Source organism: Rhinoderma darwinii, chromosome 2 (genome assembly GCF_050947455.1).
Source record: "Rhinoderma darwinii isolate aRhiDar2 chromosome 2, aRhiDar2.hap1, whole genome shotgun sequence".
In the NCBI taxonomy this organism is placed as follows: domain Eukaryota; kingdom Metazoa; phylum Chordata; class Amphibia; order Anura; family Rhinodermatidae; genus Rhinoderma; species Rhinoderma darwinii.
Genome location: NC_134688.1, coordinates 380,736,943 through 380,755,626, shown reverse-complemented (window position 1 = coordinate 380,755,626; position 18,684 = coordinate 380,736,943). Strand labels below are relative to the sequence as shown.

Genomic DNA, 18,684 nt, shown 5'->3' with positions numbered 1-18,684 from the left:
TGACGTCTTCTCTGATTAAAGTCATTCACATTCCCTTCTCTCTCCATCTCGCTCAGACCTCCATGACAACTTCTCCCAGCCATGATTAATTTCTGCAAAGTTTTCTGTCTATATATCATTGGCTCTTTTCCAGCCCCATCCCCAGCTACTTTCCACCCCCTTCATAAACTTCCCATCCTGCTGTCCACCTTTAACAATCTTACCGCAGCAAAAATAGTTCCACACTGATAGTGCCCCCAAAAATAGTAGTGGCAAACTGTCTGCCCCACACTGTAATAGTGCCCCACACAGTAATAGGGCCCCCTTTGTGTTCCACACAGGAATAATGCCCCTTGTCCCCCACACAGTAATAGTGCCCCCATACAGTAATAGTTCCTCCACACAGTAATAGTGCCCCCTTTGTGCCTCTCACAGTAATCGTTTCCTCCTTTTTGCAGCACACAGTAATGGTCCTTAATGCCCCCACACAGTAATAGTGCCCATTTGTGGCCCACACCCATTCATAGTGCCACTTTTTTTGAGCACCAATTAATAGTGCCCAGACACATATATATTTCCTCTCACAGTAATGATGCCCACTTAATGCCCCCCCACCCGACAGTAACGATGCCTCTTTAGTGCACTCCACATAGTAAGGATGCCCTCTTAGTTCCCCCCACACAGTGCAGTTGCCTCTTTAGTGCCCCACATAGCAAGGATGCCCCCTTAGTGCCCCCCACATCTGTCAGATTCCTTATAATCCATGAGAAAAAGGCTCTGTATGAAACCAGGGGAATACAGAAGTTCAGTAAGGGCCCATACACTTATATATGTGCCCTATTATGGATCCTTACTACTCAGATGCTATACCTGAGCCGTAATAGTGTGTCATGTGAATAAGGCCTTACTTTATCAGATTGCTATATATCTAATATTTTGAACATGGTATGAGATCATGCAGTCACAATGTGTCTCTAGATCATACAAGGTATAAAAATATGTAAACATAATAAAAAATTAAATCAATTCTCAAGCTGTTTGGAAATGAAGTCTCTAGAATGCATTTACTCCGTGTCTGGCACCTTTCCAATTTAAACATCCTCAGAAAACTATGCCTGTGTACAATCCTGGAGAAAATACTCCCCTCCCCGACCCCCGGTCAATGCAACCATTAATAAATCTATTTCTGCAGACATGGCTAATCACTTATATTTCATAAAAAAGGTAAGTTTATCCAGCACAAGGCAGAAGGGTTCCATTCAACTCATTGGCCTAACTTTGATCAAAGAAAAACGTAAGAGAGTCTTATAGTACATATGTGTAGGGAATCTGCTGTGTCCAATAAGGGATTTCTGTACTCCCCCCCTTTTTCCTGGCAGAGTTTCAGTTCTCCAAGGAAAAAAAAAAAAAACTTGCGGTATCTTGCTTCTTGCCTGAAGCTTAAAGACTGTAGAATTCTTTCCTCTCTGCTTGTGTCTTTATGCTTCCCTTCCCACTTAATCTACGTCTGCAGAAGGACTTGTTTTTAAAGTCATGGGGACTTCATTGTACATACTTTGGCTGTTCACCTTGAATTTGTACCTGACAAGTGGATATGAAGGTAGGGCTACCTGTATATAGTGTACTTCATTTAGTAAACTGAGGGCCAGAAGTCTGCGTACTCTCCGGGACAATGTTTTATGGTGGTCGTCATATAGCTGGGAGCATTGAAACACAATTTGTTCACGTTGTATATCTATTTTTTTAAACTTACGCAATTGTAGACGTTAAATTATATGAATTTTATTCATGGAGAATACAAGATCCTGGCTGACCATACTGTGATTTCATCATTCATTTTGCGTTGTAGTAGATCTGTTTGCTTTGTGTGAGTGTGTAATGGTCAGGCATTCCTTCGTGCCTGCGTTCGCAACTAATGTTTGGATATTTGACAGTTAACACTTTTAACCGCAGAGACATGCTGTGACTCTCCAGTTTGGGAGAAGTGTGAGTGTGTGTGTGTGGGGGGGGGGGGGTGGAATTGTTCCACCAGACTCCAAAGGGGAAACTGGGAGTTGTAGTTAGACATCACTTGAAGAACGTTAATTCAGTCATTGCAGAAGAAGACATCGAATTTTGGTCTGCCACTGAAAACAGCAAGAAAACACCATAATTGGGCCAGTATATAGCAGAGCTGAGTCTGTCATGTGGCACGGCTCATTCTGATATGATGGTGTTATGTGAGCATGCAGATAAACCTAAAAAGTAGCTTGCAGCCAGGGCACTATATTCTAAATAAAGTCACTAATGCTATTTCCAGAGGTGCCTTCAATTACTATACTTTCCACAGACTTTTAAAAGTCAGGTCCAGTAGAGTAGCACCCCTTAAACTGTGCCTCATTTTTGTATGTCATATGGTATACAAATGGAATTATGCAGCAACTCAATATACTAAAGCCATATGCTTTATAGCAGACTATGGGAAATCAGCCTAGAATAGGAGTTGTCAATCCTTAGATAGACTGCACATTCAAGAAAACTGTTGATTCTTGTGACCTTTCCACTTAAAAAGAGGAAATATTCCAATCTTTTATGCTATATATAGTGAAAGTTGAGACACTTTTACAATGTATAACAGTAAACTTGTTAGAGTCAGCAATACTATAGAATTTCCAGGAACCGTAAACTTAAATGACGGTCTTCCATTAAGGAATCTCTACTTTCAATCACTTTTCTTAATATGTTTTACATATAAAATCCCCAAATTCAAGGGTAGTAATAACCACCATGTGACTGTACTATCCATATAGTTCCATTTCTGCTATTCTTCAAATTCTGATAAGGCTGTGGATAAAGTAGAACCATCTGAGTGCTGTGTGGTTCATACTAGAAATGTGCCCTCTTCATACCTACCTATTGAGCACTGTATCCATACCCATAATTTGCAGTATCCACTCATCAGTACTCACATCCATATTGAACCAACACATTATTTTTTTTTTTACCTAATAACCATAATTCCATCTAATTGTCAAAAATTTACAGTAAGATGTCTAAAACCATATCCCAACTGACAGGAAAGCGCTCTCAAAAAAAGTATTTCCATGACTACGCAGTAAGATTTGATAAGTGATGTGTCCAGGACGTGCTAGTGTCTTATTCTCCGCTGTTGGCGGAGACTATGAACAATTTTCAGTACAATACGGAGACAGAAAGCCAGTCCTTCTTTGGAATAATTCTATAAAGGCTAGCAACTAGAGTCAAAGTGACTCACACTTCATTGCCATTTTCAATTCACTGGCAGCATGCAGAGATATTGAAAATAGAGAAAAGTTGAAGCATTAGGTATAATGAATAAGATTTATGTAAATAAAATTGCAAAACCCTATAAAAAGAAATGTCATGCATTAATTGGCCCCATTTTCAGAAAATGTACAAGGTTTCTTTTAAAAAAAAAATCATGTGTATTATTATTTTTAGTATTATTAGTATGTGATGTGCCACTAGTCACTGAGCTTTGGCTTATATATCTGTTTCTTTAACATTCGTTCTGGATAAACCCAAAGCAATATCATTTGATAGCTTTCAATTCTATGCACTGTGACCAGAATGGTTTAAGAGCGCGGAGCACATTAACACAATGTTATTATTGTATTTAAGCCTAAACTGAAATTTGGCAATCTATTTTATCTTGGAAATTTACTTTTGAAACTGTTATTATTTATTTATGAGCTTCCAAAATGTGTGGTGGAACATGAGAACATGAAGGGAAAAAATAAATTTATGCTCCTTTGGTGGCATCTAAGATATTGCCAGCTAAATCTTCAGGGGAAAAAAGCTTCAGTATGTAGGGCAGTCAACAACCGGACTGAGGGTAAAGAAGAAATTGCCAGCCTATAGTATTGTGTTGCTCACTTTGTATTGATGATAACAGTGAAGAACATGTGCATGTATTGTATTAACAATGCCATTGTACTGTGTGTAGTGCAAAGTAGAACATTTGTAGCACTGAATTATCCTCAAACTACGTTCAAGTAACTCAAATCTGTAAAATATCCCACAGAGTGGCACATGCCCAATTTTAGACTGGCGCTCCATAGACCCAGCAAAGAAAATGATTCTGAGGGCCCACCATCCACATATAGTACATGCCCAGTTTTAATTGCATTGTAAACTTTATTATCATTGAACAAGCAGGACATAAATAGGTCTATTTCAACCCATAAGAAATAGACCCTAATGGCAAGTGACTGGCTCCAAAGACATCAGAATATGCAGAAGTGATGATGCACAACCGTATGATGCAAAGTATTTTACCGTTATTACAGTACAGAACATTGGTTCTACAAGTGGATTAAGGCGTTAATGCAATGTGGATATAATGACACATACGGTATTAGTGAAAATTGTATGCTGAATTTCAAATTTCAAACGTTTTTACTTATTTACAAGACCCGACTTTCTGTTTCTTATAGATACTGGAGGAATTTTTTTTTATTATGTTTTAGTACACTATGCCCCGACTATGCCAGGGAGGCCTAATTCTACCTCCTTCTGCCTTACTTTTTATTGTGGAATCCTACCCTGGTTGTCTAGCAATAGGGCTGGGGGCCAGATGATTTGCATGGTACAACTTGATGTTATGTATTTATTTTAAGTAGGGATTTATTTGTTTCTAAGTATTTATCAAGCAGTTGCTTACTCATCTTAGATGAGCGTCCATTGAAATAGCTTGTTCCTCAGGTGCTGAACTATTGTAATTCTGTATATGACCCAGAAGACTTCCGAAATAAACAATAAAAACTTTTTCCACAAACACAGCATTTAAAAAGTGCTGGTATGAGAAACCATAAATGTTTAAGTATTTATTTTTAAGGAATTAGTAGTTAAGGCTACCATGGAATAGTTTTTTCTGTATCAGCCAAAATGTAAGTGGTGAGACAAGCTTCAAGCCCAAGTCTGTATATTCAATCCCAACATTGTAACCACTCTACCGCATTTTATTTGGATCAGGACTAAGTTGTCATCACTAAATAATAAATTCCAATGGTCCCAAAAGGACACATCTTCGCTATAATTATATAGAGTTATCTTATCATATTGAAATGTATAAGTAGTAGAAAATTTATATAAGTTATATTGTGTTCAAAAATACCAACTCTAGATAAAATATTAAGTAGAATATTTTGGATTCGGATAGAAGTGATTAAATAGCTTGGGCAGCCCTATAACTATGGGACTGCTTGCTTGCCTGCATAGATTGGACTCAATTACCAAGTCCCCAAACAGAAGACTAATATTTAGCCACCAGGAGGGCATGCTTGGTTGAAAGGTTCAGAAGTTCGTAAGAAGGCGATAGCATTACACAGGTAGTATTTATTCCAGCATAACAAAAAATGTAATGTTTCAACCCTTTGGTTGAAATGTTCAGTCTCTATCCAAAACTATATTTTTAGATTGACTTTAAAGAGGACCAGTCAATAAGTCATATAAGTTAAACTGGTTTAGTGACCTGAATAGTGCTATCTCCCCGATTCCTGCGTTGTTTTTTTTTCTCCTGGACCCCCGTTCCAGAGATATGGACCACTGTTTTGTTGGCTCCCTATATGCTAATTTGCTGTAGTTATTAGCCAACAGGGCGTGTACTACCTCAAGCTGTCTTGTGCTGATTGGTCAGCATAAGAGGCAGAGGAGCTAGCTCCACCCTCGTTGTCTTAATACAGCAATAATAGCATATAGGGAGCCAACACAATAGTGGGCCATATCTCTAGAACGGAGGGTCCAGGAAAAAAACAAAACAGCGCTGGAACCAGGGAGACATTGGTATTCAGGTTAGTTAACCATTTCAAGTTATATGACCTAGTGATAGATCCTCTTTAAGTTTTAGCCACACAAGGGCATTTTCAGATTTGGCATTGTTGACAAAACTGCTATGAACCCACTAGTTAATAAACCTATTTTAGTACCATTTATTATTTTTACCTTATGGTATAGTATAAGTTTATTCTGGAAAAAATAACTAGCTAAGTTGTGAGTCAGTTAGTAGTATGCTTTTTCACTCTTCAGACTTTTTGTTTTTTACCTCTAGGTGGGTTTTTAGAATTCGTATTACGCCCACAAAACCTGGACTCCCTCGGCTCTACTGAACACAACTAAGCCCATCAAAAGGTTCTGTGATGATCTAAGTATGGTTCAGCACAGCTGCAGGGAATTTGGTCCTTTGTTGCGGCCATCATGTGGACCCTAAAATGGGATCGTATTATGGCTGCGTGAATTATGGCTGACCTTAATATTGTGGATAAATGTACACACGTTGTTCCCGTGCCCTGCTACCTGTACTCTGTATTCCGTGCTATTTGTTCCTGGTCCTTAAACCTGTTGTAGTCGTGTTGTGCCACCGGTTCCACCTGCTGTTACACCACGTCTGGTGTCTGCTGTCAAGGTCCCATCTGTGCCTAGCCGTTGCTAGTCTCTGAACCACTACAGGTACCCTTGTGCTTGGACTATTTATATATTGACTTGTTACTCTGTTGGCGAGCTGCTATCTCGCTACGGCGGTACGGCCCAGTGGGTCCACATTGCCACAGATCGTGACAGAATTGACATGCTGTGGATTAGGAAATCTGCAGAATGCTATTAATTATGTATAGTTTTTTTTAAAACCTCATCCCCATATTTTGTACTGTATATTGCTGCTGATTTTCAGTGTGGAATCCACACTAAAAATCCACAGCAATTCCACAACGTGTGAATTCACCCTCAAGGTTACTTCTTCACCAAAGTTCAATGAACAATAATTGTGGTTTTCGATGGATCATGACCCCTAGCATTCCATAAAAGCAATTCAATAAATTCCCATATGGGTACTACTAATTTCAATCTAATTATGCCTTCCTACTGTCACGGTGCGAGGTGTGAACCCACTGGGCCGTACCGCGTAGCGGGATGGCAGCTGGCCAAACCGGTAAGTACACAGTTCGATAGTTCAGCGAGAGTACCTGAGGCAATCGTAGGCAGTGGCGAGGCGGGCACGTCCAGGACCAGGCGGCGAGAAGTCGTCCGGTGAGGCGTAGCAGGTCAGCGTAGGCTGTAGCACGGCAAGTAGCACAGCACGGTAATAGCACTAAGTAGCACGGAAACAGGATATGGGATACAGGAGCAAGGTACATTGGGAGGCTGGAAGACACTGGGAGACCATAAGCAAGACGAACAATGGAAAACTAACAACGCTCTGGCAAAGGGATAGAGGGCAGAGACATTTTTATAGCCCAGGGCATCCTGGGCCAGATTGCCGTTTTACTGCAAAAACGCGTGCACTGGCCCTTTAAGGCCGTGCACGCGCGGGCGCGCGCTCGCCGGAGACGCTCGGAATCCGGAAGTGAATACCGGCGCCTGACTGGGGGACTACGCTGCAGGGAGGTAAGCTGTCCATGGCCACGGCCGTCGAGGCTAATGACCGAACGACGGGCCGTGGCCATAGACGTTACAGTATCCACCCTCTTACGCCCCCTCTTCTTGGGACCAGAGCGAGAGAGAAATTTCCCAGGGGCATCGATGTTCTCCTCTGGCTCCCAAGACCTCTCTTCTGGACCGAACCCCCTCCAGTCCACCAAATAAAATGTCCTTCCTCCCACCTTCTTGGTAGCCAGAACTCCTTTACCTCGAAAGTCCCTGATGGGCCGCCAGGGACCACTGTGGAACTAGGAGTCCTGGAGTAGCGGTTCAGGACCACCGGTTTTAGCAGGGAGACGTGAAAGGAGTTAGAAATCCTGAGGGTGCGGGGGAGCCGCAGCTTGTAGGATACCGGGTTAATCTGTAGCAGGACTTCGAAGGGACCAAGGAACCTCGGGGCAAATTTGCATGACGGCACCTTCAGCCGGATATTCCTAGAAGACAGCCAGACTTTAGTCCCTGGAAGGAACTGCGTAGGTACCCGTCTTCTTGTATCTGCCTTTCTCTTCATGCGGTCCACCACCAAGAGGATAGAAGATTGGGTCTGTTGCCATATCTGTAGAAAGTCCCTGAAGGTGGAATCAGCTGCAGGCACCTGGGACATTGTAGAAACAGGAAGAGGTATATGTTGGCCGTAGACTATGAAAAATGGACTGGATGAGGTCGACTCACTGGTGTGGTTGTTATAGGAGAACTCTGCCCACGGGAGCAACTGCACCCAATCATCATGGCGCCTGGACACAAAGTGACGTAGGTAGTTCTCCATAATCTGGTTAACTCTCTCGACTTGCCCATTGGAGTGGGGATGATAGGCCGAAGAGAAGTCCAATTTCACACCAAGGAGCCCGCAGAGTGCTCTCCAAAACTTCGAGGTGAACTGGACACCTCTGTCCGAGACAATATGCAGGGGCAAGCCGTGCAGACAGAAGATGTGCTGTATGAAGAGGTCAGCCAATCGCGTAGCAGACGGCAGAGCGGTCAACGGAATGAAGTGAGCCATCTTGGAAAATCGATCCACCACCACCCAGATCACACTGCAACTCGCAGAAGAAGGAAGATCCGTGACAAAGTCCATAGCGACATGTTGCCACAGGGCAACGGGCACAGGCAGGCAGTGGTTGGAGCAGACCAGCAGGTCTGGAGTGAACAACTTTATTTGCTGCACAGACTGTGCAAGAGGAGACAAAGTCTATGACATCTTTGGGCAGCGTGGGCCACCAGAAATGACGGGTGATTAGATCTTGGGTCTTATGAGCACCCGCGTGACCTGCCAGCTTAGAACTGTGACCCCAGCGAAGAATTCTTATTCGGTCAACCAGACGCACAAAAGTCCTACCCGGAGGAATGTCTCTGACTTGCAGGGGATTCACAGAGAAGATGCAGGATGGGTCAATGATATTCTGTGGAGATTCTATGACGTCTTTGGTTTCAAAAGATCTAGACAAGGCATCGGCCGTCACATTCTTGTCGGCGGGACGGTAGTGGAGTTCGAAACGGAACCGAGCAAAGAACAGCGACCACCTGACTTGACGAGGATTCAACCGCTGGGCCGTCTGTAGGTTGGTCAAATTCTTGTGATCCGTGAAGATCAGGATAGGATGAACCGCGCCTTCCAGTAGGTGTCTCCACTCCTGCAGAGCCAGTTTGATGGCCAGTAACTCCCGGTCCCCAATCGAGTAGTTACGCTCTGCGGAAGAAAACAGCTTGGAATAGTAGCCACATACCACAGCTTTGCCTTTCGGTCTTTTCTGGAACAACAGTGCACCAGCACCCACCGAGGAAGCGTCCACCTCTAACGAAAACTGTAAGGATACATCCGGATGGTGCAGAATGGAGGCAGATGTGAAGGCTTTCTTCAAGGATTCAAATGCGGCTTCAGCCTCCGGGGTCCACATCTTGGCATTCATACCTTTCTTAGTGAGGGTGGAGATAGGGGCTGTCAGAGAAGAGAAGTTGGGGATGAAGAGTCGGTAGAAGTTGGCGAATCCTAGGAAGTGTTGGATGGCCCTTAAGCCTTGGGGGCGTGGCCACTCCAGGACGGCCTTTACCTTCTGGGGGTCCATCTTGAAGCCCTGATCTGAGATAATATAGCCCAGGAAGGATAGAGACTTCTTCTCAAACACACACTTCTCCAACTTGGCGTAAAGTCGTTTCTCTCTTAGACGGAGCAACACCTGGCGGACATGACTTTGATGAGTTACTGGATCCGGGGAAAAAATCTGAATGTCATCGAGATACACCACAACACAAACATAAAGGAGGTCACGAAAAATGTCATTGACAAATTCTTGAAATACTGCGGGGGCGTTACACAGGCCGAAGGGCATAACTAAGTATTTGTAATGCCCATCACGAGTATTAAAGGCAGTCTTCCATTCGTCACCTCGACGAATCCAAATCAGATTATAGGCCCCCCGCAGGTCCAGTTTAGATTTTTTTTTCGCCCCCCCGTATGCGATCAAACAGTTCCGAAATTAAAGGCAGAGGATACCTGTTCTTTACCGTGATCTGGTTTAGGCCTCGGTAGTCAATGCAAGGTCGTAACGATCCATCTTTCTTTTTAACAAAGAAGAACCCTGCTCCGGCCGGGGATGAAGATTTACGAATGAAACCCCTCTCCTGGTTCTCCTTAATGTAAGCCGACATGGACTGGGTCTCTGGCAAGGAGAGAGGGTACACTCTACCACGAGGAGGAGACGATTCCGGAACCAGGTCGATCGGGTAGTCATATGCCCGGTGTGGCGGCAAGATCTCGGCCTCCTTTTTATTGAAGACATCGCTGAACATGGAGAAACAGGGAGGCAAACCTGCCAACGACTGAAGAGGAGCAGGCTGTGGCGACTGGATGTGACTCAGACAGCAGTCAAGACACTTCGGGCCCCACTGGAGAACCTCTCCAGAATTCCAATCCAGGACGGGGGCGTGCAGACGAAGCCAAGGCAAACCCAGCAGCACGGGGTTGACGGCCTTGGACAGGACGAACAGGGAGATGAGTTCAGCATGAAGGGCTCCCACTTGGAGTCTCAACGGCTTGGTTACGGACACAACTGGGTCCGGTAATGGCAGTCCATCCACCGAGGCAACGATCAGCGGCCTTTCAAGCAGGATAGTCGGCAACTGTAGGAGATCCACAAGATCCTGGCAGATGAAGTTGGCTGCAGAGCCGGAGTCCAGATACGCGGGAACCTGATGGGAGCTCTCGCCAGCAATGATGGTTACAGGGATGAATAGTTTGGAGGAGAGTTCTTGCTTCAATGTGTTGACGCCCAGGGTTGTCTCTCCAACCAAGCCTAGGCGCAGGGGTTTTTTGGCTTGTGAGGGCACAGACGCACGACGTGGCCAGCGAGGCCGCAATATAAGCAAAGTCCAGAGGTGCGCCTGCGCTGTTTCTCCTGAACCGATAATTTTAGTCGGTCCACTTGCATCGGAACCTCGGGCAAAGCAATAGAAGCAGGCAAGAGGGGTTGCTGAAAGTTGGGCGCCAGTCTAAGGCGCCGGCGTTCCTGACGAACCTCATGAGATCTCTCCCTCAGCCTTATGTCAACCCGAGTGGCAAGCAGAATCAAGTCGTCCAAAGCGGAAGGCAGTTCTCGAGCAGCCAGTTCATACTTGATCTCGGGCGACAGGCCATGCCAATAGGATGCCACGAATGCCTCATTGTTCCAGGATAGCTCTCCTGCCAGAGTCCGGCACTGAATAGTATATTCGCCCACGGAGGTGTCCTCTTGGTGAAGGTTGAAGATGGTGGTGGCGGCTGATGAGACTCGCCCCGGCTCCTCAAAAACGGTTCGGAATATTCGTGCAAACTCCTGGAAGTCTCGGGTCTCAGGTCCCTGACGTTCCCAGATAGGATTAGCCCATGCCAGGGCCTTGCCGGTCAGGAGGGAGATGATAAATGCGATCTTGGCTAAATCTGACGGAAATGCCCGAGAGTGCAGGGTAAAATGAATGTGGCATTGGTTCAGAAACCCCCGACAAGCACTGGCGTCTCCATCGAACCGAGAGGGCAATGGCAGCGAGAACCGAGGATCCGTACAGGAACTGCCAGGAGGAGTAACAGGAGTGTCGGCTTGAGGAACTTGCATAGAAGCAGGAATAGAGGCAACTAGCGTCCCTAGCTGCTGCGCCATAGAGTCCACGGCCACGAGGAGCTGGTCCTGCCTAGCTCGGAGATCCAGCAGATCCGCCTGCATGGCTTGGGAGGGTGTCAAGCCCTTGAATTGGCCAGCGGGGTCCATGGCCAGAGCGTACTGTCACGGTGCGATGTGTGAACCCACTGGGCCATACCGCGTAGCGGGATGGCAGCTGGCCAAACCGGTAAGTACACAGTTCGATAGTTCAGCGAGAGTACCTGAGGCAATCGTAGGCAGTGGCGAGGCAGGTACGTCCAGGACCAGGCGGCGAGAAGTCGTCCGGTGAGGCGTAGCAGGTCAGCGTAGGCTGTAGCACAGCACGGCAAGTAGCACAGCACGGTAATACCACTAGGTAGCACGGAAACAGGATACAGGAGCAAGGTACACTGGGAGGCTGGAAGACACTGGGAGACCATAAGCAAGATGAACAATGGAAAACTAACAACGCTCTGGCAAAGGGATAGACATTTTTATAGCCCAGGGCATCCTGGGCCAGATTGCCGTTTTACTGCAAAACGCGTGCACTAGCCCTTTAAGGCCGTGCACGCGCGGGCGCGCGCTCGCCGGAGACGCTCGGAATCCGGAAGTGAATACCGGCGCCTGACTGGGGGACGACGCTGCAGGGAGGTAAGCTGTCCATGGCTACGGCCGTCGAGGTTAACGACCGAACGACGGGCCGTGGTCATAGACGTTACACCTACTTTATGGTGAGTGTTTTGAAGCCTAGTAATCCTAATGATAAACATTTTACAAATAGAGTTCTCGATTCTTGTCTTTTTTGTAACAAAGACCCTGCCTCTAATAGTCAGCACATAGGCAGTTTAGGCCTGATAAGAAACATTAGGCTACAACATCTTCTTCATAGTAAATGTAGGGGGTTCTATATTAGTCATCCAAAAATATTCAGAGAATGGTAAATTATTGTAATAAAAAGTGGGGCATTCATATTACTGATAGACAGCTAATAGACAAGATATACGTCTAATGTCTTATACACAGTATATATTAATAGTCCACTTATCAAGCTGGAGTATAGGCATCTGTATTTGATTAAGTGTACTGAACTATGTTGCATCTAATCATGGAAGAATTCTGGTTTTCACTTTGGGAAAAATAATGGTGCCTTGAAAAATTGGACATAGTATATTAAAATATGTTACTTTTGCACATTGTTTCTTTACTGTATGTTTTACTGTGCTTATTACGTATTCATTAGTTCCCAAAAAGATCACTGTTGGTTCCTTCTGAACGCTGAGAATGCTACAATTAAAATCTAGAGCAAATAGCTAAGCACAGTAATAACCGCTTGCCAAGCAGCTATATTTGTTTTGGCTGCTTAGAAAACCTCTGGCCTTAGTTTTTGGCTTGAAGTTATGTTGGAAGTTGTCCTTAAAGAGAAAGGGGGCATTTGCAATTTGTTACACAACAGCAGAATATTGACATGTTAGGAACCATTAAATCTAGTAATACAACAAAGCAAAATACTGAAATTGGGACAATAAACCAGTCATTAATATAGGACCCACATAATATTTAAAGAGGCTCTGTCACCAGATTTTGCAACCCCTATCTGCTATTGCAGCAGATAGGCGCTGCAATGTAGATTACAGTAACGTTTTTATTTTTAAAAAACGAGCATTTTTGGCCAAGTTATGACCATTTTTGTAGTTATGCAAATGAGGCTTGCAAAAGTCCAAGTGAGTGTGTTTAAAGTAAAAGTCCAAGTGGGCGTGTATTATGTGCGTACATCGGGGCGTTTTTAATACTTTTACTAGCTGGGCGCTCTGATGAGAAGTATCATCCACTTCTCTTCAGAACGCCCAGCTTCTGGCAGTGCAGACACAGCGTGTTCTCGAGAGATCACGCTGTGACGTCACTCACAGGTAATGCATCGTGTCAGACGAGCGAGGACACTGGCACCTGAGGCTTCAGTTGATTCTGCAGCAGCATCGGCGTTAGCAGGTAAGTCGATGTAGCTACTTACCTGCAAACGCTGATGCTGCTGCAGAATCAACTGAAGCCTCTGGTGCCGGTGTCCTCGCTCGTCTGACACGATGCAGTACCTGTGAGTGACGACACAGCGTGATCTCTCGAGAACACGCTGTGTCTGCACTGCCAGAAGCTGGGCGTTCTGAAGAGAAGTGGATGATACTTCTCATCAGAGCGCCCAGCTAGTAAAAGTATTAAAAACGCCCTGATGTACGCACCTAATACACGCCCACTTGGACTTTTACTTTTAAACACACCCACTTGGACTTTTGCAAGCCTCATTTGCATAACTACAAAAATGGTCATAACTTGGCCAAAAATGCTCGTTTTTTAAAAATAAAAACGTTACTGTAATCTACATTGCAGCGCCTATCTGCTGCAATAGCAGATATGGGTTGCAAAATCTGGTGACAGAGCCTCTTTAAGTGTGCATGTTTTTATTAAAAGGGCATTTCATTTCTGAGTAAAAATGTATATCTGTCAAGAAATGAAACCTCAAGTCTCCATTTTCCAGGACCTTCATCAGTTTCCTAAGCTAAGTGGATATGTTGTATGGCTGAAGAATAACTAGCCTCCGTCCTGGGGAAGGTGGCCAGATTGTGGTGAGACCACACTCCTACATTAATTGTAAGCAAAATGTTCCATTTCCATAGTGGGATTTACAGTGTGTGAAAACATGGCCCTGATACAATCGTTTTCTTGTTAATTCAACTGCTGTGTCCACTTTGTGTAAAGCTAATGAGTGTTAGGCAATGACTAGTGTGAATATATATATATTTTTTTTTACCAAATTTGTTTTTATTGAAATATAGGCATTCTGACAAGCAATAATGAACAAAAGGCAATGTCACGACTACAGGAATATTAGGACAAAAAGTTACAATACAAACAAAACAAAACAGTGTCTGAACATCTACAGACCATAATGCATACTTGGTATTAGCAGGTACTGAAGTAGTATAAAAGTGTGAAATTTAGGTGAATATTGAAGTCTAATATGTGTGATCCCACAACTAGAAGACCAGCAAAACAGCAGATGGTGGCCAAAACACAAAAAACCTATAGCTTTTGTAACCTTGTAGATATCTCCGATTGGACACAGAGATCATGTGGATGCAGTGTGACCAATAGGGGAATTCGCTGCAGCACCAAAATCCCACCATGGTTTCCACAATTTCACAAATTTAGCATGAGTACCCTGCTCCCAACTAGAGAGTTCCTCCAACCGAGCAATTTGATGAACTTTCTCAAACCATTGGTCTAAAGAAGGGGGAGTCGGCGATCTCCACTTCAGAGGTATAAGAAGTTTAGCAGAATCGTGGGGAGATTATGCTTGGAAGGGATCAACTTCGGTGTAGGGAGCCAAAGCAGGATAAGCTCAGGGGAGAGGGAAATAGATTTGGAGCAAATGAGGTTTACATGATGCAGGACATCCCCCCAGAAGGGTTTAATCACACCGCAGCTATACCAAATATGGGACATGCCCCGTTCAAAATTACACCTCCAACAGGTATCCTCCGGAGAGTAGCCCATTAATTTAAGCTGGCACAGCGTTTTATACCATCTCGTCACGGTTTTATATGAATTCTCCTGAATTCTAATGCATCTTGAAAATGCATGTGTGTTGGCTAACATTCTGGAGGTCTTAGCTGCTATAAAGGAGGGTGTAACCACATTATCTTTGGAGAGTAATAGACCATAAATTCTGGAGATCAGACCCTTGGGGAGCTGAGGGGATAACAATAAGATCTCCAACCAGTTGATGTCTCTTAAGGGAGACAGTGTCATATTCTTAAATCTTTTACATATACGCTAGAAGGACAATGTATGTAAAAATTATACCCTATTCGTTGCAGCCGTAGGTAATAAGGAACTTGATGTAGGTATTTGAGTGTGGTTCCTAAGGTATGGAGATATAGTAAAGTTTGTGAGTTTCGACCAGGGAAGTAATAAATGTGCAGGATGTTGTTTAACATAGGCCGGGAGTAGACTAAGTGGCATCAGTGGGGACGGGCATCCGTAAGCCTGCAATGATGCCATAAAGTCCTAGACCACTGCAACAGTTCCCCTAGTAGTCAGGCTACAGAGAGGTTGGGGAGGCTTAACCTCAAAACCAAAGATGATTAAGACCCTCTTCACCTAATAAATACCTCTTCAATTGTAAGTGGGAGGAGTCATCTACCCTATGTACCTATGCGAGCCACCTAGACAGATGACTTGCTCTATAGTAGGTCAAAACATCCGGCATACCATGTCCACCTAAAAACCTGTGACGTCTATGTTGTTGAAAGGCTATTCTAGAACGTTTACCATTCCAAACGAAATTAGAGAACAAAGAATTAAGGTGGATAAAGAAGCATCTGTAAAGGATCTGCCAGGCACAGCTTCGGGGTTAACGCCCATGGATGGTCGGTCTGCAACTGCTTCTGTGTCTGTGGGACTGACTCCATCTTCCACCACTCAGGGTGGCAGGCTTAGGAGTGGGAGAACTTATCACAGCCTGGCCAGACGGAGCTAGCTCCCGCCCTCTGTCTATTTATACCTGCCTTTCCTGTTCCTCCTTCTCGTTTGGTTTCCTGGCCCTGCTGCAGCTTCTTGTACTATTTTCCTTGCTTCATATTGACCCCGGCTTGCTGATTACTCTCCTGCTCTGCGTTTGGTACCTCGTACACTCCTGGTTTGACTCGGCTTGTTCACTTCTCTTGTTGCTCACGGTGTTGCCGTGGGCAACTGCCCCTTTCTCCCCCTAGCTCTGTGTACCCTTGTCTGTTTGTCTGTCGTGCACTTATTGAGCGTAGGGACCGTCGCCCAGTTGTACCCCGTCGCCTAGGGCGGGTCGTTGCAAGTAGGCAGGGACTGAGTGGCGGGTAGATTAGGGCTCACTTGTCTGTCTCCCCACCCCTGTCATTACAGCATCTAGATAATTTTATGGGAACTGCTAACGATGTATAAAGAATCTGAGGTAAAATGTATGTTTTAATAATGTTTTTCCTCCCTAGCCAAGAAACATATGGAATATGGAAGTGGCATAGCTGGTCCGCTATTTTCAGTAGCAAGAGTTTATAGTTATGTAGGTATAAATCGTTAGGGTTAATGGGAATGCAAATCCCCAGATATTTAATCGCATCCGAGGGCCATGAAAACGGGACCGAAGATTTCAGCACAGCTATTATTGATCGCGGGGCACTAACATTAAGAACTTCAGATTTTTCACAATTTATCTTGAAGTTGGATACGTTTTCCAAATTCTTCAAAGATGTCCAATAACTTAGGGAGGGCCTGAGTCGGATTTGTAATCAAAACGAAAAGGTAATCTGCGAACGCCGCGGTAGAATGCAGGTGGGGACTAACCTGTAATCCCTTAATTTAAGGGGACTGTGCGATTTTCCTGATTAGAGTTTATATTGCTAATATGAAAAGTGAAGGAGAGAGAGAGGGCATCTCAGTCTGGTCCCATTACTAATCTCAAAATCCGGGGATAGCATACCATTTATCTTGAGTCTAGCATGCGGTTATTTATATAGAGAAAAAAATTGCTCCAATAAAGGTGCTTGGGAAAACCAATCTCTCCAACACAGCCTCCAGGAAACCCTATCAAAAGTCTTCTCAGCATCTGTGCTTAGAAGGACCAACGGGAGACGACGTTGTTTGACGAAGGCAATTGTAGTGATTAATCTAGTGGTATTAAACCTACCTTCGCGGCCTGGAAGAAACCCCGTTTGCTCCGGTAAAATAAGTCTGGGGAGAAAAACCTGTAAGCGTTGAGCAATAAGTTTTGCCCACCACATAGTGTCCACATTTAAAAGGGAAATCGGCCTGTAATTTGAACATTTAGTCGGATCTTTAACATCTTTAGGTATTAGAGTAATGAATGCTTCAAGCATTTGTCTGGGGAGATTCTGTCCCTGTAGGAGGGGGTTGCAGAGGGAGAGAAAATGTGGGGCTAGTATTTCGGAAAACTTTTTATAATATATAATTGGTAAAACATCAGGGCCCAGGCTCCTACCTATGAACAGATGATAACACTTTAGATATCTCTTCAAGCGTGAAGGGGGCCAGTAAAGATTCTCGGTCGTATCGGACAATCTGGGCAGTTGTAAAGAGTCTAAGTTGTAAAGAGTCTAGGAAGACTGAAACGAAATTGGTTATTTCCGATATGTTCAACACAGGTGGGGATTCCCGCAGGTTATATAAGGAAGTATAAAACCTGTGGAACTCTGAAGCGATGTCAGAGGTGTATGAGACTACTCTGCCATCATCTAAAGTTATGCTAGATATATGAGATTTATCTTTTTTTCTTCTTAATAATTGCTGACATCACTTTAGACCCTTTATCCCCATGCGCATAATGTTTATGTTTGCAGCTCTGTAGAGATTTTGCCGCTTTATATTTAACAGATCTTTTAATTTATTCCTTAGTTTAGGAAGGTCAGTTTGTGTGTCCACCAACCTGGATCTCTTACGCAAACATTCTAGTGACAAAATTTGTTTCAATAAGGAATTTATTTTTAGCGATCTAGCCTTTTTGAGTCGTGCACCTAGTGAAATCAATTCACCCCTTATGAATGATTTATGTGCCTCCCATACAATTGGTTCCGAGGTCTCGCCAGTACACTTTGATTTAAAATATTCCGTCAGGCGCTCGTGTAAGAAGTCAACCTTCCCCTGTTCCCCCAGTTGCGTCTCATTGGCTATGTTCACACGGAGTATTTTGGGGGAGGAATATCTGCCTCAAAGCTCCAAACGGAATTTTGAGGCAGATATTCCTCCCCCAAAATACTCCGTGTGAATAGCAATGATCGCGCCGTTTTTCGCCCGCGGCCATTGAGCGCCGCGGGCAGAAAACACGCTTTCTCCTGCCTCCCATTGAAGTCAATGGGAGGTCGGAGGCGGAAGTGCCCGAAGATAGGGCATGTCGCTTCTTTTTCCCGCGAGGCAGTTTTACTGCTCGCGGGAAAAAGACGCCGACGCCTCCCATTGAAATCAATGGGAGGCGTTCTCGGGGAGTTTCTGCCGAGTTTTGCGACGCGGTTTCCGCGTCAATAAACTCGGCAAAAGACCCCGTGTGAACATAGCCATTCTGTGACCAAGTCCAGGTCCTAAGAGGTAGAGATGTAATGGAAAGAGAAATAGAAATAGGGGCATGGTCCGA

General features: G+C 44.5%; 1 protein-coding gene across 1 annotated transcript in view; it reads left to right on the top strand.

Moving 5' to 3' along the window:
• Positions 1–1,512: 1,512 nt before the first annotated feature.
• SRPX (sushi repeat containing protein X-linked) overlaps positions 1,513–18,684 on the top strand; it is a 100,195-nt gene continuing 83,023 nt past the window's right edge. The window contains exon 1 of the mRNA XM_075850762.1: positions 1,513–1,579. Coding sequence (XP_075706877.1) covers positions 1,513–1,579 — 67 coding nt within the window. The remainder of the gene's footprint in view (positions 1,580–18,684) is intronic.